Raw genomic sequence first — 26,602 nt, 5'->3', positions numbered from 1 at the left:
TTGCTCAAGGCCCCGGCCCAGCAGCCGGAACGCCGGCACCTCCTTCGCGGCCCATTCCAGCCAGCAGCGCACAGGTCAAGCAAGGAGACCAGGCAGAGTCGGGAGTGGCCTGGAGACATGCAGTGACGCCAGAGCCCACCCACCGCCTCCGGCACACAGCGCCACCCCTCCCGGATGCCGGAGATGGGAGGGGCTCGCACACCTGCACCGGACCGGGCCACGGTGCGGGCAGCGCCCTCTGGCCTCTGGCTGAACGTGGAAATCACCCTCTGCTTAGTCGCCGGGTTGGTTTCGGCAAACCACGCTCAGTCCATCGTAAAGCCGGACAACATTTTAAAAAAACTGGTTGCAACAAGTTTAAGAAGAAGACAACAAAGTATCGATTTTACCACTGCTGACATGTATTACAAAAATAATGCAGATTAACACGATCACCTCAGCAGGACTTGGCAATGATCTGAAAATGTTTTTAAAAAAAGGGTATTTTATAATTCATCTTTAAGGTCTACAGAAGCTTTGAAAAACTACTGAAATCTGTAATCTGGTCATAAGCAGGCGATTTAACACCAATACATTTCTCATCTTAAAATATATAGTTATTACTTTGCGTGTTACTAAACTATGGAAAGTAGAAACAAAGATTAATTCTAATCTGGACCCAACCTGTATAAAAACACCACTGCTAATGACCACGTGCACTTCTGGATGGGAAATCGTAAGCACGACAAGCCGGGGGCTCTGCGTGCACGGAGGACGGAGCCCAGAATCGCACGGGCTCAGCAGCAGCATGGGACACACACACCTTGCTGGGAGCTGGAGGGTTGCACGGTCTCCCACGGAAGCCGATGGAACCGGACACCGTTTCTACAGGAGTCCCGTGCTCTGCAGAGGCTCTCAGGATACCCGGTTCCTGCTGCTGGGTGCCGAGGGCACAGGACACCACCTCTCCCAGTGCTTGGGGCTTCAGAGTCAGAGGGACAGAGGAACACGCCCGGGACCCCGCGAGAAAGCTGATGAGGGGGCAGGAGGCTTTGTGCATATAGTACCGCTGAAGGAATTGAGTGGGATACAAAGGCTGAGCCTCTGAAATAAAAGGTGAACAGGGAGACGGACAGTGTTTGCCGGGGGCTCCCCAAGGCCACCGAACGGACCCAGCGAGTCCCTCCAGCCCCCACCGTAGCGGTGCAGAGGCTTTTCTGCCACTGCACTGCAGGCAGACACACACTCAGGATCCTTCCCATCTCACCTGCGCTCCCGGTATTAGAAAAGAGGGGAAAAGACCTTCCTTTGCTGGCTGGTGGCGTGGCCACCTCCCCAGCTCTGCTTGGCAGTGACAGGCGGCCGGGCTCTGCCCCAGGGCTAAGCAGAGCCCGGTCCTCAGAACCAGGACACAGGACAGGGACACATGCCCTGACCCGCGCCCGCCACGGGAGCCGCAAACCACCGAGCCCGCGCACAGCGGCCGGGCACTGGTGCGCGAGCGAGGACACTCAGGTCGTGGACGGACAGGGAAGAAGAAAAGCGGATGGAACATGGAGGCTGGCTTTTGTTTCGGGGCGTCCTCACCGGAGTGGAGAACCCCACGCCGAGGGGTGGCAGTGGTTTTGGAGGTCACGGGAAACCGCCGCAGCGCGGGGTGTGGGCTGTGGGACAGGACCTGCCTGTGGGACGTAGGCAAGGGGGTTCCCCGGGGCGGGCCTGCCATCTGTCCCCACCCCCCGATCGTGCAGGCTGTGGGCTCCTAGGAGAGGAGGACCTCTGCACACACACAGGGATGGGGGCTCGGGGCCGGGAGCTCCGACCGAGGCAGGCCGAGTCTACAGGACGGGCACGCCTCCCTCCTCGCAGCCACACCTGGGGGTCCTCAAAATTCTGGGCCAAGTGGGGCCAGACAGGCGGCCCCCGCAGCAGACAACCAGCCGGGTGCCCAGGCCTAGGCTGTGGCCTCCGTGGGCGGCTACTGGGAGCCACTTCTCCGGCACTGCGCCCAGCCCCTCCCTGGGGTCCAACACCCTCCCCGTGCGGACCGGGCACAGCTGCCCCCGGCTCTTCGACCCGCCTCTGGCTCCCAGCATCCGGCTGCCACAGGAGGCAGAGGCAAGCGGGGAGGGGCCTGTCTCTCCCTCCTGCACCTGTCTCTGCACTGGCCCCGTGCGCGACACACCTGTTCCCGGCAACGGGACACACACAGGGTATACTCGACCTGCCGTGTCACTGACCAGGGAACACAGTGTGCTGGTCCTCCCACAAGCCGTCCCCAACCCACCGGACCTTTCCTTGTCTTCGTCAGGTCAACCAGCAGGTCCCTGGTCCCACAGATGGGCGTGACACACGCAGACCAACCTGAACGTTCAGGGTCCTGGAAAGGTGCCCCCAGTGTGACTGCACGGTGCCTGTGCGCGCCGGGCCAGCTGGTGTTAAACTGTCCCCACGGACACACTTCCCTGGCGACCTCCCCAACAGCTAGGTGACAACCAAGACGTCTGAAGTAGGAGCAGAGAGGGTCGCCAGAAAGACGACACGGAGATTTGGCAAGACCCTTCCAGGCGCAAATGGTTAAAACCCAAGGGTTCCTCGGGGACACACACAGCCTGGGCTTCCACAGCCCTAGGCCACTTGGGTCGGGACACACGGCGCCCTGAGCCAGGAGAGCCGTGGGGAGCTGCGTTCCCCAAATTACAGATTTCTGTGATTGCTTCGTTACTCCTGAAAAGCACGACCAGCACGTTTTCACAATTAAGACCGGTGGATGCTGGACACTCACGAAAGAAAAAGAGACCAAGTTTCAGTCACAGCTCTAAGGCAGACGCTACATGTTCACGGGACGACAAGGGAGACACCACACGCCGTGTGTCGGGGGGGCGGGGGCGGCCCAGGGGCCTCACAGCACCGTGGCCTGGACCACGATCTCCGGGTTCTCGATGTCCTTTTTGCTCTGGACCATCCTCAGCTCCAGCTGCGCCGGGCTGGGCTTCAGCCCTCCCACGGCCTGGGCTGCGGGACAAAGCGTCAGTGACGGGGACAGAGCTACCCTGACGTCCCCCCACACCCTGCCCAAGCCCTGACAGCCCGCATCACCCCCTGGAGCTCCCATCCCCAGCTCGCACCCCTCAGGCAAGTCCCTGCCTCTGAGCGACGGCCAGCGGTGGTGGCAGGAGCCCGGGGGACCCCACACCAGAGGGGCGCAGCTGCTGTCCTTCCCGCTCCCTGCCTCCGCGCTCAGCGCCAGCCGCCGCGCACGCCCACGGGCCTGGCCAGGACATACCTTTTGCGCATGTGATGGTTCTCTGCAGGACGTGGTGCATGGCGGACACCGTCTTCTCACAGGCCACCTGTGGGCGAGGGGGGTGTGGGACACACACAGCCTGCGGCTCCCCCACGCCCGTGACGCCTGAGCCCGGATGGGGTCTTCCCCATCCTCAAGCGCTGTCTCCGCCCCGAGTCCCCAGGGTACCGGCTTTACCATCACACGCTCCCCACCCTGGGCGGGGTGACCCCTGCGACCAAGATCCCGGAGAGCTGGGCAAATGCTGCCGCACCGCAATTAACTGCCTCCCTCTGGCTCCTGTACTCGGGGACCGGCAGAGCCTTAGGAAAGGAGGTCCCCCGAAGCTGGCTAAGGCCATTGCTTGCTGGCATCTCAAAGTCAAAGACTCAGGGCTTAGCGGGGGCTGAGAGCGTGAGTGGACGCCCTCCTGCCCAATTCCAGGACCCAGGGTGGCGCCAAGCGTGGATGTGGCCTTAGGCGGCCCAGCAGCAAGGCCTCCACTGGGCACCCGCTGGCCAAAGTGCCCGTACCAGACGGAACGCCCACGGGGCCAACTAAAACAGCGGGTCTGTGCTCACCCTCGTCCCTGGGGGTGTGGGCGGGGGCACCGGTCAGGCACAGGACACAAGGACTTCCCATCACAGCATCGTGTGATGGGAAGCTTAGCTTACACAGCTTAGCTCTGCCTAAGCCCTGCGTTTCAGGACGGGGACTGACCGGGAGGGTGTGCGCCCCCACCCCCCAGGGGAGACAGGTCCCTCCCAGTGCCCAGGACAGACAGCTTTGGGGAACCCACGTCCAGATTCCAACTCGAAGCTTCCCTGTCCTCCGGAGGCCCCGCATAGACGAGGCGCTTCCTCTCAAGCAGCCCTCGCTGCTGCCGTCCCGTGCACACTCCGGAGTAAGCAGATGGGGCCAGCGGCCGGGATGGCCTCGTGCACACCGGGTCCCCCGTCCTACCAGGTGAGCAGCAACCGCCCCCTTGCCCAGCCCAGGCTGTGCCAGGCGGCTTCCCCCTACACGCTCGTGCTTGTGGACGTTCGCACGCAGTGTGGGGAGCCGGTTGGAGACAGACACACAGACGACTCCCAGCAAGAAAGAGCCTCTTTGCAAGTCTGGCTTCGCAGCCCTGTCCCCGGCCCTCCGAGGGGGCTCCCAGCCTCTGGGTCTATTGAGTGGCTGCGGCCATGGTATTTCAGCGCGAGCGCTGACGGGCTGCTCCCCTGCGAGAGGCTCCTAGTTACACACTCCCTGAGGCCACACTGACCCCTCCCAGGCCCCGGCTCACCCCCCGGACCCCGTGTGGCTCAGCACTGCCCCGGAACCGCACCGGCCCACAACAGCGTGGTGTCCGCGGTCCTGCTGTTGAAGCCCCCGCGGCGCTCAGACCGTCCCCGCTGGGGCAGGGAGGGGGCTGGCCCGCTGACCTTGAGGTTGCTGGGGTGTTTGTGTGTCCACGCCAGGAGCATGGCAGCGAAGAGGTCCCCGGTGCCCACGAAGACCGCGTCGACCTTGTGCATGTCCATGCGGATGCGCTCTGCCGCCACGGTGCCGTCGGGGTTCCCTGCGGGAGAGCAGCGCGGCCTATGGGCTCGCAGACCCTGGGCCAGCAGAGGACCAGCCCCTCGGGTCTGGGAACTGGCTGTCCCCCCTCCCCACGCCTCCCCTGGCAGCGTCACCTCTCAGGGGCTCACTGGGGCAGACGCCCTGTCCCGGGGAAGACGGTGGTTACCGGAAGCCCCAGCAGGATGGCGGGGTGGGGGGAGAGCATGGCTCCTGTGACAGGACACGGGCAGAGCCACGGCCAGGGAGCAAGGAGGGTGTCCACGGCCACGGGGACGTGAGCTTACTGAAGTGGGCGTGTGTGGGGGTGCAGGGGGTACGCTCTCCCACAGACACGGGGGGAGCAGCGAGGAGGCCCCGTGCTCTCTGCGGCGGCGAGTGTGACCTGCCCTGGTGTGTCGCGCTGACGGTGTGCAGGGAACGCGAACCCGGCGGCATTCGCACAATCAGTGAGGGGCCCCCCAGGACTCACGAATCCTCTGGCTCCCCAGCGCGATCAGGTAGTCGCTGCCCCTCGGGGACGGCAGGTTGGAGCTGGTGATGACCACCGTGTCCGGGCCCATGGCGTGCAGCTCGTCCATGACCTGCCGGGCCACAGGGGTGCGTCCGCACACGTCTCAGGATGAAAACCCAGCGGAGAACCGGCGGGTCGCGCTCATCTCAGGGAAGGGGCTCGTCCCCCCGGGGGTGGGGGCATCTCGGCTGAGCCGCCGGGACGCCCACCTGCTATGGGTTGCTGGAGACCTGGGCGGGCCGGGCTCTGTCGCAGGCCCCGGACGTGCTGCCCCCTGGCCCCGTGTCAGCGCACCCCGGATATGCGAGCCGACACCCCGCGACGAGTCTCCCGTGCACACACAGACCCCCATGCCTGCACACACACAGACGTGACGGCACCGCACGCGCGTGTGCACACTGACTCCCCACGTCCGGCCGCGTGCACCCTCCTGCTGGCCCCTGCTGACCCCGCCGGGCGCACACGGGTCCCGGCTCAGGGCGCACAGTGAGCCCACAGGACACACTGGGGCCGCCGTGCACCGCACTGTGTCTCCCCAGGACAGACGTGCGCACCCTGGCCTTGGCCTTGGCAGGTCGCAGTCTCCTGTTCTGGAAACTGCGTCCACACAGCCGAGCACAAGGCTGCCGGCATGGGACTGGCTGTGGCGTGCACCATCCTCGGTGGGGACAGGGGGCACTGAGACAGAGGCCAGACGGGGCCACGAGGTGCTGGGTACCCCCAAGGGACGCGCTCCCCGCACGGTCAGACCCAAAGTGCATGCCATCGCCCTGATCTCCCGGGACCCCAGAGAGGGTGACTGCGATCTCGGCCCCCGGCCTGCGGCTCTGTTCGGGCCGCCCCAGGACCCCCCAGGACGCTCTAGGCACCGCCGCCGTGAGCAGAGCCAGCCACGGGGTCACCCAAGCCCAGACCCACACTGCAACTGCCGTGACCAACACAGGGGCTCGTGGGGACTTCACGACACGTCCCGCAGCCCCTGCTGGCACCCCCCGGGTGCCCATCACTCATCCCCAGGGCACTCGGCTATCCCCTCCCCACCACGCCCGGTGCCCCCGTCCCAAGCCAGCCTCGGGAGGTCTTACCAACAAGGCTTCTTCCTGACTGTGGATCTTTCTGCCGCTCAATAACCTGCAAACAGTGGGCACGGGTGACGCCCTGCTTCTCTGGGTCCCGCCGGAAACACCCCCAGAGCTGCGGGGGGTGCGTAACGCCTCCCTCCCGCAGTGGCTCGCGCCTGCTGGCCGTCACAAACCCGGCCGCCGCCGCGACGTGCCAAGGACCCGCCAAGAGTAAAATTTAACACAGCAAGGGACAGCCACACAGGCCCCTCTGTGGCCCGTGACTGTGACCGACGTCCACGGAAAGTCAAAACGCGAAATGCATACGGCAGGTGACTGATGCAGTGCTCTCGCGGGGACGGGTGGGCCAGGTCAGGCACCCCGGGCCCCCCCACCCCTCCTCCGAAAAGCAGCCTCGGAGACGCACCGTGGCACCGACGAGTACGCAGACACCCCGCAGCACCAGGCCCCACTCGTCCCCCCCCCCCCGACTGGCCCTTCTTCAGGTGGACCCCATGACCCAAGAGACCCTGGGAAGCTCACTACCGCGAGGACCCAACCAGTTCCTTTTAGTCCCACCCAGAGACTGGGACGTGGGCTTCAGAGCACCCAAGTGGTCCCCAGCATCAGGGGTGAGGGGGGTCTCCGCCCGGGGCCTGTGTCACACTCACGGGCCTCAGCTCCTCCCCTGTCCTGCTGCTCAGGAACCCGGCTGCGGGTCAGCACGATCCCAGGACATGCGGTGAAATGACCGCCCACGGCCCTTGTCGGGCTGGGGTGCCTCGGGGGTGAACGGCCCGCCCCCCGCCCTGGCCAGATCTCTGCTCCGCCCTGAGGCCGGGCCGTCCGAGGAGAGAGGGGAGGCTTGGTGGCCGGACCCGCCAGCCCCACGGGGCGGAGTGAGAGCCACAGTGGCTCCAAGTTACTCACTCGGCCTCGAACTGGTTGGGGGTTATGATGTCCGCAAGCGGCACGACCTTCTCTCTGTAAACCGGAAGGAGGTCCTCGGGCACGTACTGAGGGGAGGGCGACAAGGCACACGGGCTGACGCACCCAGGAGGAGGAAGCGGGACCGGAGCGTGTTTGCAGAGGAGCCCCCGGTCCCGGTGGGGGCCCACGACAGGGGCGCTACAGGACGGGCTGACCCCCGCCGTCCCTCCCTCTCGGGGGCCACAGGCTGATTCTCGCCGGTGGGAACCCGCCTCCCCCACCGCCCCCACCTCTCTACATGACGTGAGGTCGGGAAGCCAGGGCAGTACTGAGAACACGTGTGACACACGGGAGTTATAGGAAATTCAAATTTTGGTGTCCACGCGTGGACTTCTACTGCGAGATGGCCGTGTCTGTTCCTTTGCAAAATGTGGCTTTTTCTTGAAAATTTTACTGTTACGTCATCTCTCCACCCAACATGGGACTTGAACTCACGACCCCGAGATCAAGGGCCACATGCTTCCCCAACTGAGCCCGCTGGAGGCCGGCGGCTGCTTTCTGATACGGCGGGGACCTAGGGCCCCAGAGACCTGCTCTCTGGTCCTTCACGGGAAACCCCGCCCGCCAACCCTTGCCTCCGGGCAGGGAGGACACGGGCCGCGCGCAGGGTGCTATGTGTGGGCTCCCACACGTGAGGACTAACCATGGAGCCTTGGCCGTTCCATTCGTCGCCCATCACCGGGTCGCACACTGTGGAGACAGAGACGGCATCGGTCAGCAAAACGCCTTACCCGGAGGATGAGCGCCCCTCACGTTCCTTTCTGTGTTAAACTTCACGTCCGCGGCTAACAGCCTGGAACACACGGCCTCCTTCCTTCGCTCGCCTTGTCCCCTGCCACTGTGTTTTGTCGTCCCAGACGACGGAGTGCTCGGGTTTCTGACCCTCGTCGCGCCTTTTCTGAGAGGGGGACGTGGAACAGCACCCCGTTCGTCTGCACCCGCACCCCGGGAAGGCCCCATCTCCACGACGGAACTGACAGGAAGACACAGGTGTCGCACGATGTGGGTCCCCGAAACCCGGCTCCTGCTCCCCTGGAGGGGCCCATACGTCAGGGCACTGGCGTCCCCTCCTGGATGCAGTTAGTGTCCCACAGGTGGCAAGACCCCGCGGAGCCCGGGCTGTGCTGGTCTGAATGCCAGGGAGGGAGAGCAGTCCAGATCGTCCACGTCCCTTGGCAGGAGAGGTCGCTGGTTGGCGGACACCCTAGGAACTGGAGTGGCGGCCTGGGGCTAGGGACCGGCCGGCCAGCACGCGCCTCAGCCTCACTCCACGTCCCCGCTCAGTAGACAGACCCACCGGGACACCCACACTCTCCGCCGTCCTCTCTAGGCCCAACAGCGGCCACACGCACCCCAACCACGTCCGGCCGCTCCAGCCCTCACGTGCAGACACGGATTACCGCCCGTCGGTCACCCACTTCCCACAACTGTCCCCACGCCGACGGAGACGTTCTGAACCCTTTCCAGAGCCCTGAAGGCACGTGCCCCTGCATGCCCAGCATGTTCCGAGCTTATGGGCCGGGGAGGTGGCCGGGGAAGGAGGGGCACCAGGAGGCTGAGCCCCCCGTCCAAGGGCCGCAGGTGCGACCCGCAGGTTAGAGAAGGTGACGGCCCAGCACGTACCGTACACCAGCTTGGAGTTCTGCTTCTTCAGCTCCCGCACGATGTCCACCACCGAGGCCAGGAAGGACTTGTCCCTCGTGTAACCTTTGGGAGGGAAACCCGCGCCACACAGAACAGAAGGGTCACGTCAACCGCCCGGGCCCGAGGCAACAGAGCGCCCTCAAATCCGTTCTCCACGGAACGGCGGGCAGGGCTCAGACCAAGTGTCCCCACGTCTGCGGTCCCTGAGGGGACACTGGGCATTTCCCAGAAGAAACGCCAAGGGCTACGTGAACAGAAGCTGTGAGTGAGAGGTGGACAGGAACACGTCCCTCCTGTCGTGTTTCCCGAGTTCGAGAATAAGCACGTTACGTCTAACGACACAGGTAAATGCAAACAGGTACTTCACCGTAAACTTGACTAAGGAACCAACATGGGGTGGGGGGCAGGCCGCGGCAGACCTGGTGGTCGCACCCCACCCCTCCCAGGCACCCTGCGGTCCTGCTGCGGGGCCCAGCGGTCATCCGGACGGCCAGGCCACCCGTCCTGGAGGGAGGCGGACCGGGAATGAGCCCAGCCCCGGCTCCCGGGGACTCACCCGTGAGCACGTAGTCATACTTGTTCACACCGTTCAGCTGCAGACCCTCGTAGAGCTCGTGGAGCTCATCTGAGTTCAGCACTTGACCCTTCCAGTGCGCGTAGCCTGTGGGTGGGGAGAGCCGACGTTCAGCGCCCTGACCCCCGGGGCACGTGCACAACACACGGCCTGACCCAATCGCCCCCCACGGCCCAGACCGTGGCTCCCTCGCCCTCGATGACGCCGGGGGACAGTGCTCTCCCTGGGAGCGACACAAGGCCCGAGAATATCCAGGTGCCAAGCTCCAGGGGGCCCCCTGCCCCGACGCCATCAGCCTCACGGCCCCCCGCAAGTGCTCCGGGCTTGTGTGCTACCCGGAGTGGTTCCTGCTGACACCAGAGGCCCCTGCCCACTGCCCACGCCCTCTGGAACCCACGCGGGACCACGGGGACGGTCAGCTCTCCAAGCTGGCTGTGTGCCTTCCCCGAGTCCATGAGGCACAGAGGGGGGCGTGGGCGGCTCCCTCTGTTATGCACATTTCCCCGTCCAGGCTGAAGGGCCCAGGCCTGTTACCGGGCACCCTGGCAGGCAGGGCCCGTCACACCCTGCCACCTCAGCCCCGCAAGACCAAGCTGCACCCAGAGCCAGTATCGGGGCGCAATCTGACCCAGAGCCAGCTATGACCTGGGTTCTTGGCCCTACCAGGTGCCCGGGGGGACAGGCAGAGGGATGACGAGCTCACTCCAGGCACACAGGCAGGAAGGATGCTGCCAGCAGGAAGCCTAGGGGACGCCCCTGCCATGGAGGAGGACCCCTGCCCCGCAGGCTGAGGGCTGGGGCCCCATCATGGACACCCTGCAGCTCACCCGTGAGAATGTGGTCCCGGCGGCTCTGGACTGTGGGCCTGGTGCCTGCCTTCTCCCCATGGGCTGTTGGCCTGGGCTGATTCAGCCCTTCTGCTGAGCCCCGGGAGGTGCCCTAGCAAACTGCCAGGTCTGGGGGTGGTCCCGGGGCCCCAGCACACTGCGGCTATCGTTAACCCCTAGGAATGTCCCTCTAACCCTGGAGCTCCCAAAGCCTCCCTCCTCCAAGGCACATCACCCTCCCTCTCCCAGCGGGGTCTCTGAGCCTGGCGGCACCAGCGACCCCGGGGTGGGGGGGCGGTCAGCCGAAGTGCAGATTCTCAGGCCCGGCCCAGCCAGCGTGCCTGTGTTTGCGGGGAGGCCGGCACTCGGGTTTAGCAAGGCCCCGGCCGATCCTTACCCACAGCAAACGTGAGAAACCTGGACCCAGGGGGGGCGGGGGGGCATCTGGCCTCCAGGCTGAGAGTGAGTTTTTGTGTCTTCACGTGGTTGGGGGAACAAAAGTAATTCAGACTTGTGAGAATTCTGTGAAATTCCACTTTCGGCGTCCGTTCTCAAACCTCCAGTTCTGCTGGACCTCCGTCGAGCCCCGTCCTTTACACGCGGTCTCTGCTGCTTTCATGGGGCGCGGGCACAGGAGGGGCCAGGCCTGGTTATTTCCCACCCGTGCCAGCCCTACTGCCCAGAACCTGCTCACCCGGGACCGAGCCTCCCCAGCCTCAAGCCGTGGCCAGTTCTTTTCTTTTTTTGTAAGATTTTATGTATTTGACAGAGCGCGAGCGAGCACACAAGCAGGGGGAGGGGCAGAGGCAGAGGGAGAAGCAGGCTCCCTGCTCAGCGCGGGGCTGGACCCCAGGACCACAAGATCACGACCTGAGCTGAAGGCAGTCGCTTCACCGATGGAGCCCCCAGATACCCCGATCTACGGCCATTTCTGCTTTTCGGCCTTACCCAAGCGAAGGCTTCTGCCTTCAGAAGCCTTTCATTCGGGGGCACCTGGGGACTGTGTCCATCAAGCCTCTGACTCTCGGTGTCAGCTCAGGTCACAATCTCAGCGTCGTGAGATCGAGCCCCGCGTCGGGCTCCACGGTCAGTGAGGGGTCTGCTTGGGATTTTCTCTCCCTCTGCTCCTCCCCCTGCAATCCCTCCCGCTCCTTCTCTACAATCAATAAAAACTGCTCCTTGGCTCAGCTTGGTGGAGCTCCCCTCTGCTCGCTGGATGGGGTGCTGCCCGATTCGTGACTCATCTCACACAACCAATGAGATCTGCGGATGTGCTTGGCTGAATTTCGTGTTCTGACAGGCCTGGCTCCCACCACTAGGTCGGCTGGAACGTGGAAGGTGAAGACGAGTCACGTCGGACGCCCTGATGAGGACGAACCCTCGACTGTGTGGCAGGGCCAGAAAGGGTGCAGCTGACCTTCACACGAGCAAACCAGGTCACTGACCCAGCAAGGGTGCTCCGGGTCTATCCGCCGCGAGAACGCGAACGCGTCCCAGAAACATGTGCAAAAGTTGTTCAGAAGAGCAGCATTCATTCTTTCGAAGATTTGTTTATCTGAGCAGGGTGGGCAAGAGGGAGAGACTCTCAAGCAGACTCCGTGCTGAGTGCAGAGCCCGACGCGGGGCTCGATCTCACGACCCTGAGGCCATGACCTGAGCTGAAAACAAGAGATGCTTCACCGATGGAGCTCCCCAGGAGCCGGGAGCACCACGCCTAACGGCCGTGCCCCATAAACCGTGCCCATCAACGGACGGACACGGGAGGCAAGTGTGTCCACCCACACCGGGATGGACTGTCACCGGCCGCGCACAGGAGTGACGCACGGGCACGCGTGACCACGTGGGCGAGCCTGGAGGACATGTGGCTCCACGGAAGACGCCACTTAAGGTCGCCTGTCATGTGATCGTTTATCCGGAATCTTCAGACCCTCGGACGTGAGCGGTCCAGCGCTCAGGAGGAGGGCCAGGGGGAGGGCGGGGAGCTGCTGTGCTGCGGTTCCCAGCGGGGCAGGGAAGACGCTCCCCCATGGGTGTGGGCAACTGCACAATCCCATGCTTCACCACGTGAACCCACTCGACGGCACATAAATATGCTAAGAAAGAGGATATTTAGAAACAGAAGGGCATTGTGCCCGGGAGAGCGGGTGGGTGGCTGCTTGCAGCGCGGTGTACATGGGGACAGGGCCGCTGGCAGCGCCCCTCCGCTGGCCCGACCCCGGGACACAAGCAGTGTGGGCAGCCGCGTTCGCAGGCCTCATCAGTGACCAGGAGCTGCTCAGGGGCCCCGTGTGCGATCCACGGGCCCGCTTGTCGAGCAGGGTGCCAATAGAGGGTGGAAGTGTCCCAGCCGGTCACGCATGGTGTGAGCCGAGCACCGAGTGCACAGCAGAACCGACGGTGGAGAGGACACCACAGTGAGGCCCGTTGGACAGCGAGAGCAACGCGGTGCGGGGCTAGGACGCTCATGGACGGGGACAGGTGGTGCGGTGACTTTCTCCCCATGTAAATGGTACTTGTTCGCCGTGAGTGCCTCGGTTCTCCTTACAGAGAGGCAACGGGGTGTGTGTGGGGCGTGGTCAGTGAAGCATCGGACTCTTGGTTTCCGCTCAGGTCATGATCTCAGGGGCGTGATATCGAGCCCCGTGTCGGGCTCTACGCTCAGTGGGGAGTCTGCTTGGGATTCTCTCCCTCCCTCTCCCTCTGCTCACTCTCAAATAAAGTAAATCTTAAAAAAATTTAAATAAAAAGGTAAAAACGGGGCACCCAGGTGGTTTGGTCAGTTGACCATCCAACTCGTGACTTCAGCTCAGGTCATGGTCTCGGTTGGGAGACTGAACCCCATGCCGGGCTCTGTGCGCAGCAGGGAGTCCGCTTGTCTCTCTCTCTGCCCCTCCCCCTGCATGTGCTCTCTTTCAAATAAATACATAAAATCTTAAAAAAAAAATAAGGGGCCCCTGGATGCTCTGTGGGTTAAAGCCTCTGCCTTTGGCTCAGGTCATGATCCCAGGGTCCTGGGATCGAGCCCCACACTGGGCTCTCCCCTCAGCGGGGAGCCTGCTTCCTCCTCTCTCTGCCTGCCTCTCTGCCTACCTGTGATCTCTCTCTGTCAAATAAATAAATGAATAAAATCTTAAAAAAAAAAAACACAAACAAGATTCTCCCTCCTCTCCTCCTGCCCCGCTCCCTGACTTTGCACACACTCTCTTCATCTGTCTTTTTAAAAAAGAGACAGAGAGGGGGGGAGGGGAAAAAAAGGAACCTAAATATTTCCGGGTCCAAAGCCCTGGGCCTCGGGATCTGGCTGCACAGACCACCCTGTCGAGTCCAAGTTGGGGGTGCTCGGCGTCCCTGCTGCCCGGGAGTTGCCCGAGGGGTCCCCTCACCAGGCAGGTCTGCCCGGCACCTGGAGGCCGGAGTGGGGTCCCTGCCACGAACCCCGGGGAGCCCCCCCGGGACCCTAACCAGCCCCTGCACCTGCGGCGGGATGCACTCGGGGTCTGTCTTCAACCCCCTCTTCCGGGGCGGGTCTGAGGCCCCTCGTGACCGTCCGTCCAGCACGGAGGAGGTTCTGCGAGCCCAGGAGGCAGCACGCTGCCGAAGGCCCCAGAAGCCCCTCCCCCTGGGACCTGGGCAGAAGCAGCAGGGCCTTGACTTCCACCGAACTGAGGCTGATTACGGCGCCGTGTGATGTTCGGCCAAATTAATCCCAGCACCGGGCGGCCCTGCCAGTCTGGCTCATTTACTTAAACAAACAGAAACACAGGTGGTGAGAACAGCCAGGAGAACCTGCGGGACTTGGGGAAGTTCGCTGAACCGACTTCAACTTCCTGGGGCTTCTCCAAATTTCACAGCACCCGGCAAAGCAAGTCAGGGAAGGGCTTTCGGCGAGAACTGATTTCTTCTGAATCCCAACGTCTTCCCCTCCGTCCACGGCTCACGGCACCCCGTCCCTTCCGAGAAAAGCTGCACCAGGAGCGGCACAGACTCTTTCCTGGCGTGTGGGCCGGGCCCCAGGGGGTGGGCATCCAGCCTGACGCTAGAACGTTCTGTGCTGCCCGTTCCGTCTGCAGAGTCACTGCAGCGGGGACGATGCTGGGATGGTTCCAGGAGGACAGTGGCCTCACGCCCCTGCCTCTACGGCACCGTGGGGTCACACGGCAGGCGGCTCCCGGGGCCATGGGGTCAGCCGGTGGGGGAGTGGGCTCAGGAACCTTGTCCCCACGACCCGAGGCCTCTCCGAGGGTGGTGTCCCTCACGTGTCCTTGAGTTAGCAGTTCCGTTTCAAAGCCTCTGTGCACAGGAGTCGCTGTGTCCCCTGCACTCGGACAAGCAGCACCATGCCAGTTCCCCAGGTGCTGGTTTCAAACAGAGAAAAATCCGGATCCACTCCGTGTCCCCCAGGGGCATGTGCACACATGGGGTCTGGCTCAGGGCCCGCGGTGGCACCTGGAAGGGGGCTCGGCCCGGCAGCAGGTGCTAGGAACAGGTCCCCATCTCACAGAGGAGACCGGGGTGCCGGGAGGCTCCCCTAACCTGCCCCGGGGCACTCAGCTTCAAGCAGCCAGGCCGAGACTCAAATGCAGCGTCTGCACCCAAGGCCAGGCTACACCGCAGCCCCCTGCACCCCGCATGTGCTGGGCGGCCCCTGCCTCCAGCTCCTGACCGTCAGACGAGGCGTGGGGTCCCCAGATTTCTCATGGCCCTTTCCCGTGCACCCCTGCTCCCGCTTTCGGTGACTCTCAGGCCAACAGCACCTTACCTGTGTGGTTGGAAAACTGGACGGAGTTCAGCGCATCCACCTCGAATCCCAAAACCTGCAAGACAGAAAAGGACCGGCTGTGAGAGAGCCAGGGCGCCGGGGGCAGGCAGGAGGCTCCCCCGGGCTGGGCTCAACGCAAGGACTTTGGGGGCCGTGTGTGCTGGTGAGGGGCCGCGGCTGGGAGCACGCGGGGGCACCGCCGCCTGGAGCGCTGAGCCTCTGGAAATCCTGCCAAGTGAAAAGGCCCCCAAGTGCGCGACAGCGAGGCGTCCGTCTCCAGACCCGGAGGGAGGGCTGTGAGGTCCTCTTTGCTTCAAGGATGTGGATTCAAGGCCAGCGCCCCTCTGGGGGGGCAGTGCCCAGGGCTCCCCACGGCACAGCGCGGCTGGCTGTTCCGTCCCCAGGAGCCTGGCTCTCACGTGCGGGGCCCCCTGCTGCGAGGGGGCACCTCGGGGCCGGGGGTCGGGCACGCGCCCATGGCACAGGGGGCAGGTGACCGCACACAGGCGCCAGGTGCCACAGAGTGAAAAAGGAAGTTTGTGCAAAGCAAGAGCTCCTTCTTCAACCAAGGTACGTCCAAAACGGCGGGGATGCGTCCGCAAGCCAATGTGGGTGGGCGAAGCGGCCAGGCCAGACACATCCTCCCTTCGGCTCACCCTTCCCGTTTCCGCACGTGCAACAGGCAGGCACGGACTCGTGCAGGGAACACGACGCAGGCTGCCGCAGAGCCCCCGGGGCACGAGCCACGTCCTCTGTGGGGCCCTTCCTGCAACCCTCGGCGGTCAGAGCGGGTGGGTGTCGGGACACAGCCCGGCCCAGCCCTCAGCCGTCGTGTCCTACGCCGCCCTCTCCCCCTCCGGCCTCCCGCCCCTGACCTTCCGGCGGCCCCTGGCTGGCATCGCTGCTCACAGACCCAGGCCCAGGGCCCTGCTGCACGGACCCCGACAGCTCTCGGGGCGGCCCCCGCGTCCCTCCTCGTCCCTCCGCAGAGCCGGCTGCCTGAGGAAGTCTGCCGGCACGGCACAAAGGCCTCTGGGGCTCGTGGTGAGGGTAAAGCCACGAGGCGAGGCCCAGACACCCAGGACCGAACCAAAGCCTAACGAGTGTGAGCAGCGCACCAGGGCCCTGCTGTGACCTCCAGACCTGTGGGAACCAGGCAGGCCCCAGCAGGAGCCGGGGTGGGGCCCCAGGTCCATTGGCCCGGGGTGGGGGGCTTGCTCAGGTCTCCCCCCCCAAACCCGTGTGAATGAGGCAGCTGGGGGGGCGGGGTGTCAGGCTCACACTCGGGCTCCAACCACAACCTGTCTGGGGGGCACTTCAAGCCCAAACAGGCTCACGGCCAGCCCTGACCTTGGAGCCACGTGACCCCACGTCAGGACAGATGTTTAATCCGGATTCCGCTTCTGTTGAGAGCGGGGTGGGCCCTGGCTCCTGCACTGAGAGAGGACCTACAGCCGGGACAGGGACAGGGACGGGCCTCACCAGGCCAGAGCAGGACCCCCCACCCCCGCGGGGACCAGCGTGGCACCACCAACCGTCTTGCCTGGAAACCCAGAGGCACGCGCTTACCCAGCAGTGGCACCTGTCTCCCCGTCTCTGCCGGCTTCCCGTCACCCCCGCCGGGTCCTGCCCAGGCCACCAACGTGACCTCTTCAAGTCTCCGTGTCACCCTTTCCTGGGGAAGCGCAGCCCTCCTTGACCCTCTCTGTCCCTGCGCACAGCTCCGGCTGGGGTTGCACCAGCAGCCTGCACCTGCCTGTGTGAGGCCACCAAGGGGCGGGGCCTGTCAGCCTGGAAGGATCCTGTCTCCTCCCCCTCCTCAGTGCTCCCGTCGGTGCTCCCCGCTACATCACACCCACCCCCTGCCGCCCCAGGGCTCCTCTGCACGCTGACCGCCGGCCCTCCAGGACCCAATGGCTGCAGCATCTCCCCTCTGTGCCCTCCCACCCTGGCTGGGTCTCAGTTCACGTGTAGGGCCGAGGCTGCCCACAGGCTGCCGGGAGTCCCCAACCACACAAGCCACACACAGGCAGTGGGACCCCGGGGAGGCACCAAGAGAAGGGCCAAGACAGCCACCGTGAGGGAACGTGTGACATCCAAGCCCCCTGACCCCGGCGGCTGATGGGGGCAGAGGTTACCCCAGGGGAAGAGGCCTCGGACCTTAACACCGCCATGAACTGAGTGCGCCTGTCGCTGGCCCACTGACCTTTGGACTTTCTCCCTTGCCAACCCCAGGAAAACAAGAACAAAGGAGCCTTTTACGACACTGGTCCAGAAGGACAGGATGGGGGACCCAGTGGGTGAGAGATTTCGACACTCTGGAGACGCACCGATACTGCACAGGGCACGGGGACACTGAGACCTCAGCTCCCGCAGAGGCGCCGCATGGGGTGGGTCGGCGTCCCCGGAAGACGGCGGAGGGGGAGGCAGTGGGAGGGGTGCAGAGACAAAGGAGAGAGACTGGACAGTGTGCGGGAGACACAGGGAGAGCAGACACCAAGGGTTGTGGGTGGCCAGTCTCTGGCCATCCCCTCCCTCTCCTGCACACCGGTGACTTCCCAGCCTCTTCCCTTACTCACCCAACACCCCCCACCCCCCTCCAGTCTCCCCCGAACCTTCAGAGACCTGCCCCACCACTCTGGTGCTCTGGAGCGGCCTCGGGCAGCAGGGGGAGGCGAGTGGGCATCTGGGTGCTGCTCCCAGTCCCGCTGCCCGGGGAGGGTCCACAGATGAGCTCCCTCTGTGGTCGCTCACCGAGCCACGCACCTGTGACCTGGATCCACCACGCCTCTCTGAAATATTTAAGCATCTGAGAGGGTGTTACAAGAACTCGAAGAAAGAAAATACGAATCGGCGGCCCATGAACCTCTGCGGTTGAACTGGCCAGAGTGAGTGCCTCACAAGCAGCCTCCCGTGCCCCGCCCGCCGGTGCGGCTTCAGACTCCCCAGAATTCTCATCAAGGCCACAGACACAGCTCTGCACTGGCCAACGACCCACTCACTCACTGCTGCTGGCTGTGCTGATAATTAATCCCCTGAAGCCACGACACTGATCCCTACTTCCTGCTTCCGGACCAGGGCCTGCTTTTCCACTTCAAGAGCGGCACAGGACACGGCTTCTTACTCAGTGCACATGCTGCGCGCAGGGCATGTACCAGTGCGGGCACGCCACTGCGCAGGTGCGGGCCGACCACTGGGTGAGGCCAGTCCAGGGGGCGCACACCCATGCAGAGCCCGACCCCACACGCCCCCGAAGGCCGGCGCCCCTCCTGGCTTCCCGCGCAGCTGCTTAGGGAAGGTGGCAGGTGTGGCCACGCTCGGAAGGAAGGTTTCCCGCACTTTCTGGGAGCTGGCGGCCTTGGATACTGGGTGGAAGCTGGCGCGGCCGAAAGCGAGGGGCACCCCGCGCTCCCCGCAAGCTTTTGCGGCTCCACCAAGCTCAGACGAGCGGCCTGCGTGCGTGCCAGCGGTTTTTCCGGGAAAGCATCCTCTGCGGGTTTCCCGCTTTAGTGGAAACGGGCCCCCATGGAAGCCGTCTGTGAAAGGGAAGCGGCGACCGTGACGTCCAGGACAGCGGGGGACAGTGGTCCCCTGTTAACACCTAGTAAATCCTCCCACTCAGGTCCCCACTCCTGGGCTGGACCTCGCTGCACCTGCACCTCTCCCGCGGCCCCTGCAGAGCCAGACACAGGTCGGTACTTGGTCCAGGAGTCCGGGCCCTGTCTGGACGCCCTGGGAGCCCCTGAGTCCCCCCACCCCCTGTCCACGCTCCCCACCTGCTCCGTGTGTGGCCCACACCCAAATTCCTGCCCCGGACAGACTTCACGTGAGTCCCGTTTGGTGGGAGGAGTCCCTTGTGCCCCATGGGCTCTGCGGAGAGACAGGTCCACCCTCTCCATTGGTCTGGGACAGCCCTGCCTCTGTGCGTGCTCCGTGCGAGTCACATGGTTCCACGGTGAGCCTGAGAGCCCACAGCCCCTGGGGACACCCCGCACAGCGCCATCTGAGTGCGGGCGGCACCTCGGACGGGGGTCTCTCAGGTGAGGCCACTCTCCCTGCAGGCGCGCGGCAGAAGCAGGTGTCCGTGTGGAGGAGCAGAAGGGCCTTTGGCCTCCGGCGGGGGAAGGGGTCCCAGCGCCGGCCGCCTCGGGGCAGGTGCTGAGCAGAGCAGGAGACCGCCTGGTGTGGGACTGTTACGAAGGCCGGAGTCACAGAACCCACACGAGTCACATGAAGAACGAATGTAACACTCGCCCAGCCTCAGCCCTCCCTAATGACGTCACCGCCTCTCACCACGAGCCGCTCCCAGAGGCTGGACTAGGTCGGGATCCCACATAAGGGAGGCCACGGCCGCCACACCTCTTCCGCCCGCACGGATGGTGTGGTCACCACGGCAACGGGCACACACACTGGAACCAGCCTCCGCCACCCCCCCACTTTCCATAACATCCACCAGCACGCCAGCAGCACGCAGCGAAAGATGCAGCAGATCCTTCGAGAAAGAAAGAGAGAAAAGCCCGGCCACAGGAAAGGGACCCCCCCCCAAAGAGCCCCCTCCTCCCAGCACTGCCCAGCCAGTGGCCACCAGCCCCCTGGGAGGCCAGGAGCCCCTGGCCTTCCTGCGTCCACCATCCTGCGTGCCTCGGGACGACGGCTGGCGCGGCCAAAGCCCGGGGCCCGGGCTCCACCAGCAAACCCGCTCCTATCTCAGAAAAAACCCCGGAGCCTCAGCCAAGCAGCCCCACAACAAAGCCCGCTCCGTCATCAGGCAGCTAGTGGAAAGCTGGCGGCTCCCGGACCATGGAACCACGGCCACGCCGCCGTGACAAGCATCTCAGGCTCGAGCAAACCACTGAGGTTCCCGGCCGGCCCCAACTGGAGGCATTTCTGGCGAAGTGCCAGGGCTGGGCACCGGCCCGCACAAGGGTCCCTCCACCTGCCAGAGGCTGGGGCTGTGGCTGTGTCCACAGAAGCACCCCGTGTCCTGCCAAGAGAAGGCCGAGGGGCTGCCCCCTCCCCATGCCTCCAGTGAGCTCTCTGCGTGCGGGGGGGGGGGGGGGGTCACACATCTGCAGTGATTCCTCAGGGGAGGGGGAGGGGGGCTTTCAGATGCTCCGACGCGGCGTGCAGCCTCCAGCAGCGAGCGAGGACAGCCGGGGCGCCGGCAGGCCACCAAGCCACCAAGCCCTGCGTCCTGACCTGCACAGCTGCCACCCTGGGCCCCCACGCAGCGCCGGGGCCCTTCCTGAGGGCGGCTGCACCCCGGGGGCCCCGGGCGGGTGACGCACGCTCTCCACGGCCGGAGCCCCTCGCTGCCGCAGCTTCAACCCACTCTGCTGACAGCCAACGAGACACGGTCATTAACGCAGCAGCGCGCGGGCGGGGGCGCAGAGCACTCCCAGCAGCGAAAGCCGGGAGGCTCTGGAAAATTCCAGCGCGGCTCCCCCACCCTGCCCAGACCATCCTGGTCCCTCGGGGGAGGGGTCACCGTCTTCACTATCCTCTCTACGGCTTGTGTTTTGCAAGATCCGTAGCCACTGCCGCAGGAAGTCAGAAACAGGAAAGAGTGGATGCCGGAGCGTCACGTGACTGCTGACCTCCGGGCCAGCCTCGGGGCTGAGAGCCGGGGTCCCGTCCACACCCTGGGACTACTCGCCCCTGCGGTTCAGCTCCACCCGACCCACGTCCACTGTCCTCCGACCTCCGACGGGCGCTTCTGCTGGAAACAGCCCTGCAGCCGGCCTTCAGTCCCGTGGCCATCCCTGCCCATGTGCACGCACCCCTCTGCCTCGGCCGTCACAGCCCTGGACCCCCGAGATCCCTGCCCTGCTCCCGGCACACCCCGTGCCCCAACTTCCAGGCTCCCAGCGCTCGGGGCCAGGACCACGGCCCCCTGCCAGGCCCCGCACACGGTCCGGGAGCCAGTGGTCTTCTGCTGGGGGCCGGACTGCGCTACAAAACCCCAAATGGGGCGCCTCACCCTGAGCTCCCAGCAACACCCTGGGTCTAGACGGGGAATAGGGCGACTGCTCTGGGAGGGCAGGAGGAGACGCACTGCCCCCTGGCCAGCCACAGGATGTTATCGTGGGGCTGGGACCCCCCGCCTGCCCCCTTAAGACCCCGTCAGTGATTCTGTTCCTCGATGTCACTCGTCCACACCCCTGTGTGCTCAGAACCGGCTGGTTCTAGGTCAGCGTCCCACACCGGCGTGCCCCAGGGACAACCAAGCCCATGAGCCACAAAGCCGACAGCCCCCACGTCATGTGAGCCCCCTGCGCACAGACGTACCCTCCCCTCCCAGACGGCACAGAGGGTGCGACCCCAGACCCCGTGAGGCCCAGTCACTCAAACAGAAGCCAGAACCCCACTCGGAGCACAGCACACACGCACGCCCACTACTCATCACACATGGACGCACACATACATACTCATCACACGCACACACACGCACACACACACACACACACACGCACACACATACTCATCACGCGCGCACACAGACACGGTGAGGAAAAGACCAGAAAACGGGACCAATTACGTCCTGGCTTTCTCCATGACAAAGAGGAGTAACAGAAACCTCAGTCCGGAAGCAAGGAAGACGGTTAGGAAATCAAGAAACTGAGCAATTCTGGACCTTCCCGGAGAGACCGGAAGCCATACACCGGCTGCACGACTAACACACATTCCCATCGGCCGGGACTTGCGGAGGCGGGAAACGGGAATCCCCGCAGGAGGCAGGGTGTGAAGCAAGCAGGGCTACGTGTCCTGGGGCACGAAGGAACATTCCAGAACATGCCTGGACCTGCTCCAGACCCAGCACACCGCCTCCAGGGAAGTGGACGTCCACGTCGGGCAGGACGCCGCGGCACTCCCTCATGTCAGCGGTCTGGCACCGTGTGCCAAGTACACGCATCCCCGCGAACAACGTCAGGGCGAAAACCCTGTCTTTCAAGGATGACCTTCTTCTAGAATCTGTCAAGTGCGATTCTGCCGCCGGGATGCTCAGGAAAAAACGGAAAGATCTGCCTCTCAACAAGGGCACCTTGAGGCTCCAGGGGTTCCTGAAGGTGAAAAGCTGGAAACAAACGACTCCCGCTGTCCCCACCCTGTAACGAAGACCCAGACACGGGATTAAATGGGCGTGAGGCGAGGGACCCCGCCAGAATCTCCAGGCTACTGAGGGGCCCCCCTAAGGCTGCGCCTCTCCGCTGTAAGCCTGCAGTGACATCCCCACCCCAGCACAGAGATCATCCCTGTCCGAGCATGGAAGGCCCCTCCCCCGGAGCCCTCGGAGGGCGGGCGGCCCCGCCACCCCCCAGACTTCAGCTTCTGGCCCCCCGCACGGCGAGAGAATCTCTGTGGTTTTGATGCTGCCCTCTGCAGCCCCGGGGAGAGCGGCCCCAGGACACTGACACCACCCCAAGCCTCGAGGTCTGCTGTACCCTCACCGCCAGAGCCCAGGAGCAGGTGGTGTGGCCACCTGGGGGCTTCTGGGTGCTCCCCTCTCCCAGGGGAGCGCTGCTGACACACGGGCAGCCGGCTCGAGGGAACTTCCCGTTTCCAGTTCCCGAGAGGAGGCCGTCCCACCCGCCTCTGGCGCCAGAGGCCCGCTTCATCTCCCGCCCTCGATCCTCCCCTGCTCTCTCCGGGCCCCAGAATCGAAGGCCGGAGCAGCAGGAAGGCCGAGCCGTGCACAGAAAGGCGTCCCCGATGCATCGCTGGCCTGTCCGCCCTAGACTTGGCAGCCCTCTCTCCACCGGCAGGGCCGTGCAGGCCGCGAGCCAGCCCTTACTGTCCTCGCTCTGCAAACATGGGATCATCCCGCCCCATGCTCTCATGTCTCTGTCGCCGGTCACTAGAACATACTTTGGACTGAGCCTGAAAGCCAAACTCAAAACCAGGGTCAAGGTTCCGCTCCTCTCTCTCTGGTCTGACATCCTTCTCTGCCCTGGGAGGGCGGCGGCTCACGGGCTGCGTGCTTGAGGCGGCAAGCGGTGTGCTTTGGGGACCTGGCACGAGGCAGTCTGGGAACCAGAATCCCTGAAACTGAGCCTCACAGGCCTCCCACCGGCCAGCACGTGTCTGCGCCACACTCACCGGGGAGCCCGGCCCTGTCTGCGGGCCAGGAGCGCAGGGAGCACCGCTCTCCCTGTACACGCCAGGGCTGGAAAGGCTCGGCCCGCGGTGCGCAGTCCCTGAGCCTGAGATCCGAGACAAAGGGACAGCGGGCCAGTCCCCACAGGGGCTTCTCCAGAGCCCGGCTTCTGCTGCCCCTAAGTTCTCTTCCCACACTCAGCTGCGTGCACAGTGTGCCTTTGTCTAGCTCTACCCCATCGACCAGCCTGAGAACGTACCCCCCACTGAGCGCAACTCTGGGCGCTCTGGGATGCTTCCCCTCCGACCCCCTGCTGGAAAGTGCACGTGCGGGGCCCCACGGCTATAGCAGGCTCTGGCCAACCCAGCCCATCCTGTGCCGAGGCTGGTCTGAGGTCAGTTCGCGGCCATCCCCACCCTCTCCCTGCTTGGCTCTGACTGACTTGGGCCCAGACTGGGGGGCGCGGTGGGGGGGGGTGTAGCAAACAGCCCACCCCCGCCACAGTGTTAAGGGTTTGATCCTCCCAGAGCTAAGGAACCCGGGCCAAAGCAAGCACTTGCAGGCTGATAGGAAACCGAGACTCTGCTCAAGGAAGCAGCGTGTGGGCAGTGAACTAAGAAACTTCTGGAAATTGTTCTTTTTATAGGCCGAACTGTATTCCCCAAATTCCTATGCTGAAACCCTGGCCTTCAGCCACTCAGAACGTGACGGTGTTTGGAGACAGAATCTTTAAAGCGGTACTTAAGGCAGCACGGGGTCACCAGGGTCGCTGCGATGCACTCTGACCCCTGTCCCCTCCAGAAAAGAGGTGAGGACACAGGGACGCGCAGAGGAGCCAGGTGACCCCACCATCCACACGCCACGCAGACGCCGCTCGGGGGGAGGCAGCCGTGCTGACACCAGCCTCCAGAACTGAGGCCACAGACGCTACCGCCTGAGCCGCCGAACACGCGGACACCGCCTGTCTGGGTCTAGCTCAGTGGGGAGCATGTCCGGAGGACCACCACCCCTGGCTTTCTCCCCTCCTCAGCCCTGTCCATCCCCCAACACTGTAACTTATTTCGGTAATCAGCAGGAAGAGAAGGAAATTAGGGCAAAAGACACTCACAGGTAAGAACTGAAAAGCCAACCCACATCCCCTCCCGGCAGAGGTCCCGGCTTCCACGAGACGGCCCAGACACACTTCTGTGCCAACCCTGCCCGGTGCTCCTGCACGCTGGGGGGTGAGCACAGCGCCCCAGGCACGCTGGCCCACCTCACTCAGTGGCCAGCACCTCCGAGGGACGTTCACACGCCCCATCTCCCTGGCCCTAAAACGACCCAGGAGCAGGCATCATGCCCACTGTACAGATGAAGCAGCTGAGCTCCGAGTGGAAGAGAGCCTCCTGCCTTCGGAGACCCCTGCCCTACGCCTCCTGGGCCTCGCCAGCCTAGAAGAAGTGCTGGGATGGGTCGCATCAGAGGAAGAGCCCCTCCAGCCCCACGACAGGCGGGAAGGAGATGACAGGACCCCCAGCCTCTGTCCCTCGGCCCCGGCACACGGGTGAGGATGCCGGGCAGTAGAGAAATCCCAGGTAAGAACCGCAGCTAGGAACAAGGGGACCCAGGTGAGCCGAGGAGGGGAGCGGTCTGCCCAGTGCAGGGAGAAACAAGGGAGTGTGTGCGGCTGGACAGTGAGGAGGAACTGGGCACAGGACACAGGGAAGCCAGCAGGGGCCCCGCACACCTCTGCCAAGGGCAGCGCCCACGACTCCTTGGCCAAGAAGGCCAATGGCTGCTCCTCTCACGGGGACAGCAAGATGACGCTGTTCTCAAGAGCCTTTCCTGGTCCTGCCTTCCAGAGGGGCCCCTGCTGCACAGACCCTGCACCTCTGTCCCCAAGCACAGGACCACCCCAGGGAGCGTGGCCACACAACCCTCCCCAAATCAGAGCTCCCCCTTCTCGAGGAGCCAGGGGCTTCTTGCCCTGGGGGCGCCGGCCAGGGACAAGAGGCCAAGGTGGGCGGTCCAGAGAGCCACGACCTTGCTGTGACACGCAGCAGTCCCGCTGGGCAAACACGCAGGGTGTGCGCCTACCCCGTATTGCCTCTGCGCTGGCATCCAGGCCCCCGCCTGGCCCTCGCCGCGACACCCAGCCGTCACCTTGGGGCTGCGGCACGGAGCAGCGGGCTCCCGGCCTGGGAGACCCCCCAGGGGCAAGCCGGGAGGCGGCAGCAAGCCCCACAGGAAGTCGAGGCTCTACAGCACTTGAAAAGCCGCTTCTGAAGCCCAGGGGCAGGGGCCCGAGTCCGTGTCCGGGGCTCCTCCGTCGCAGCCCCGCACGCCGCCCCGGCCCGCGACCCGGAAGAGTCCCCGGAGGCGGGAGCCGGACTCCGCCCGGCGGCTCGGCGGCCCCGAGGTGCGCGGCCAGCACCCGCCCGCCCCGCGTCCCGCGCCCCCGCGACAGGGCAGGAGGCCGCCCCGGTCGCCCGGCCCCGGGAGCCGCAGCAGGCAGGGCGGGGAGCAGGGCGCCGCGGCTCCGCGGGCCGGGCGGCCGGGCCGGGGCGGGGGCTGGGGTCCGGCGGCGCCTACCTGCAGCGGGAACGTGGCCGCGCGGTTGCCCACGTAGCCGCGGACGACGTGGCTCTGGATGGAGAGCACCCGGCACTCCGCCTCCATGCCGGGCCCGGCGCCGCGCGTGTCCGCCGCCCGCGGGGCTCGGCTCGGCTCGGCTCGGCTCGGCTCGGCGCGGCTCGGCTCGGCTCGGTTCGGCTCGGCTCGGCTCGGCTCGGCTCGGTTCGGCGCGGCGCGGCGCGGCTCGGCTCGGCTCGGTTCGGCGCGGCTGGGTTCGGCGCGGCGCGGCTCGGGGCAGGCCGCCTCCCGGTGACCTCAGCACGGCCGGGAAGCGCGGGCCCGCTCGGCGCGGGGGCGGAGGCGGGCGGGCGGGGCTTCCGCGGGCCCCGCCCCCTCCTCGCGCGCCCGCCCCCCGCCCCCCGCCGTGCACCCCTCGGCAGCGCCGGGCGCAGTCCTTCCGGCCCCAACGCCGCCCCGCGGGGAAGCCCCGGCCGGCGCCCGCCCTGCCCCTGCCCCCACCCCCACCCCCACCCCCGCAGCGGCCTGGCGGCGGACCTCTCCGCGGTGCCATGTCACCCTTGGGGACCCCCAGCCCCGGACACGTGGCCGACCTCCCATTGCAGGCGCCCCGGCAGGCCACGCATGCACCCCCGTGCGCCCCGTCTCAGCCTTCGAAGCCCGCCGTTGTCGGAGTCCGCTCCGCAGTCCCCGCGGTCACTACCCGTCCTCCGCCTCCCACGCCCACCTCCGCAGG

General features: G+C 65.1%; 1 protein-coding gene across 1 annotated transcript; it reads right to left on the bottom strand.

Annotated features, from left to right (window-relative positions):
• Positions 1–379: 379 nt before the first annotated feature.
• PDXK (pyridoxal kinase) lies at positions 380–26,098 on the bottom strand. The gene is made up of 11 exons (XM_046001764.1): positions 25,867–26,098; positions 15,201–15,255; positions 9,597–9,701; positions 9,020–9,103; positions 8,040–8,086; positions 7,337–7,422; positions 6,431–6,476; positions 5,304–5,415; positions 4,696–4,832; positions 3,266–3,332; positions 380–2,994 (listed from the first exon to the last, which is right to left on the bottom strand). The coding sequence occupies exons 1-11, from the start codon at positions 25,951–25,953 to the stop codon at positions 2,882–2,884; spliced, it is 939 nt and encodes a 312-aa protein (XP_045857720.1). The 5' UTR covers positions 25,954–26,098; the 3' UTR covers positions 380–2,881.
• Positions 26,099–26,602: the final 504 nt, after the last annotated feature.

Source organism: Meles meles, chromosome 4 (genome assembly GCF_922984935.1).
Source record: "Meles meles chromosome 4, mMelMel3.1 paternal haplotype, whole genome shotgun sequence".
NCBI lineage: Eukaryota > Metazoa > Chordata > Mammalia > Carnivora > Mustelidae > Meles > Meles meles.
The sequence above is the reverse complement of the archived record's forward strand: the minus strand, read 5'-3'. Positions and strand labels throughout refer to the sequence as shown.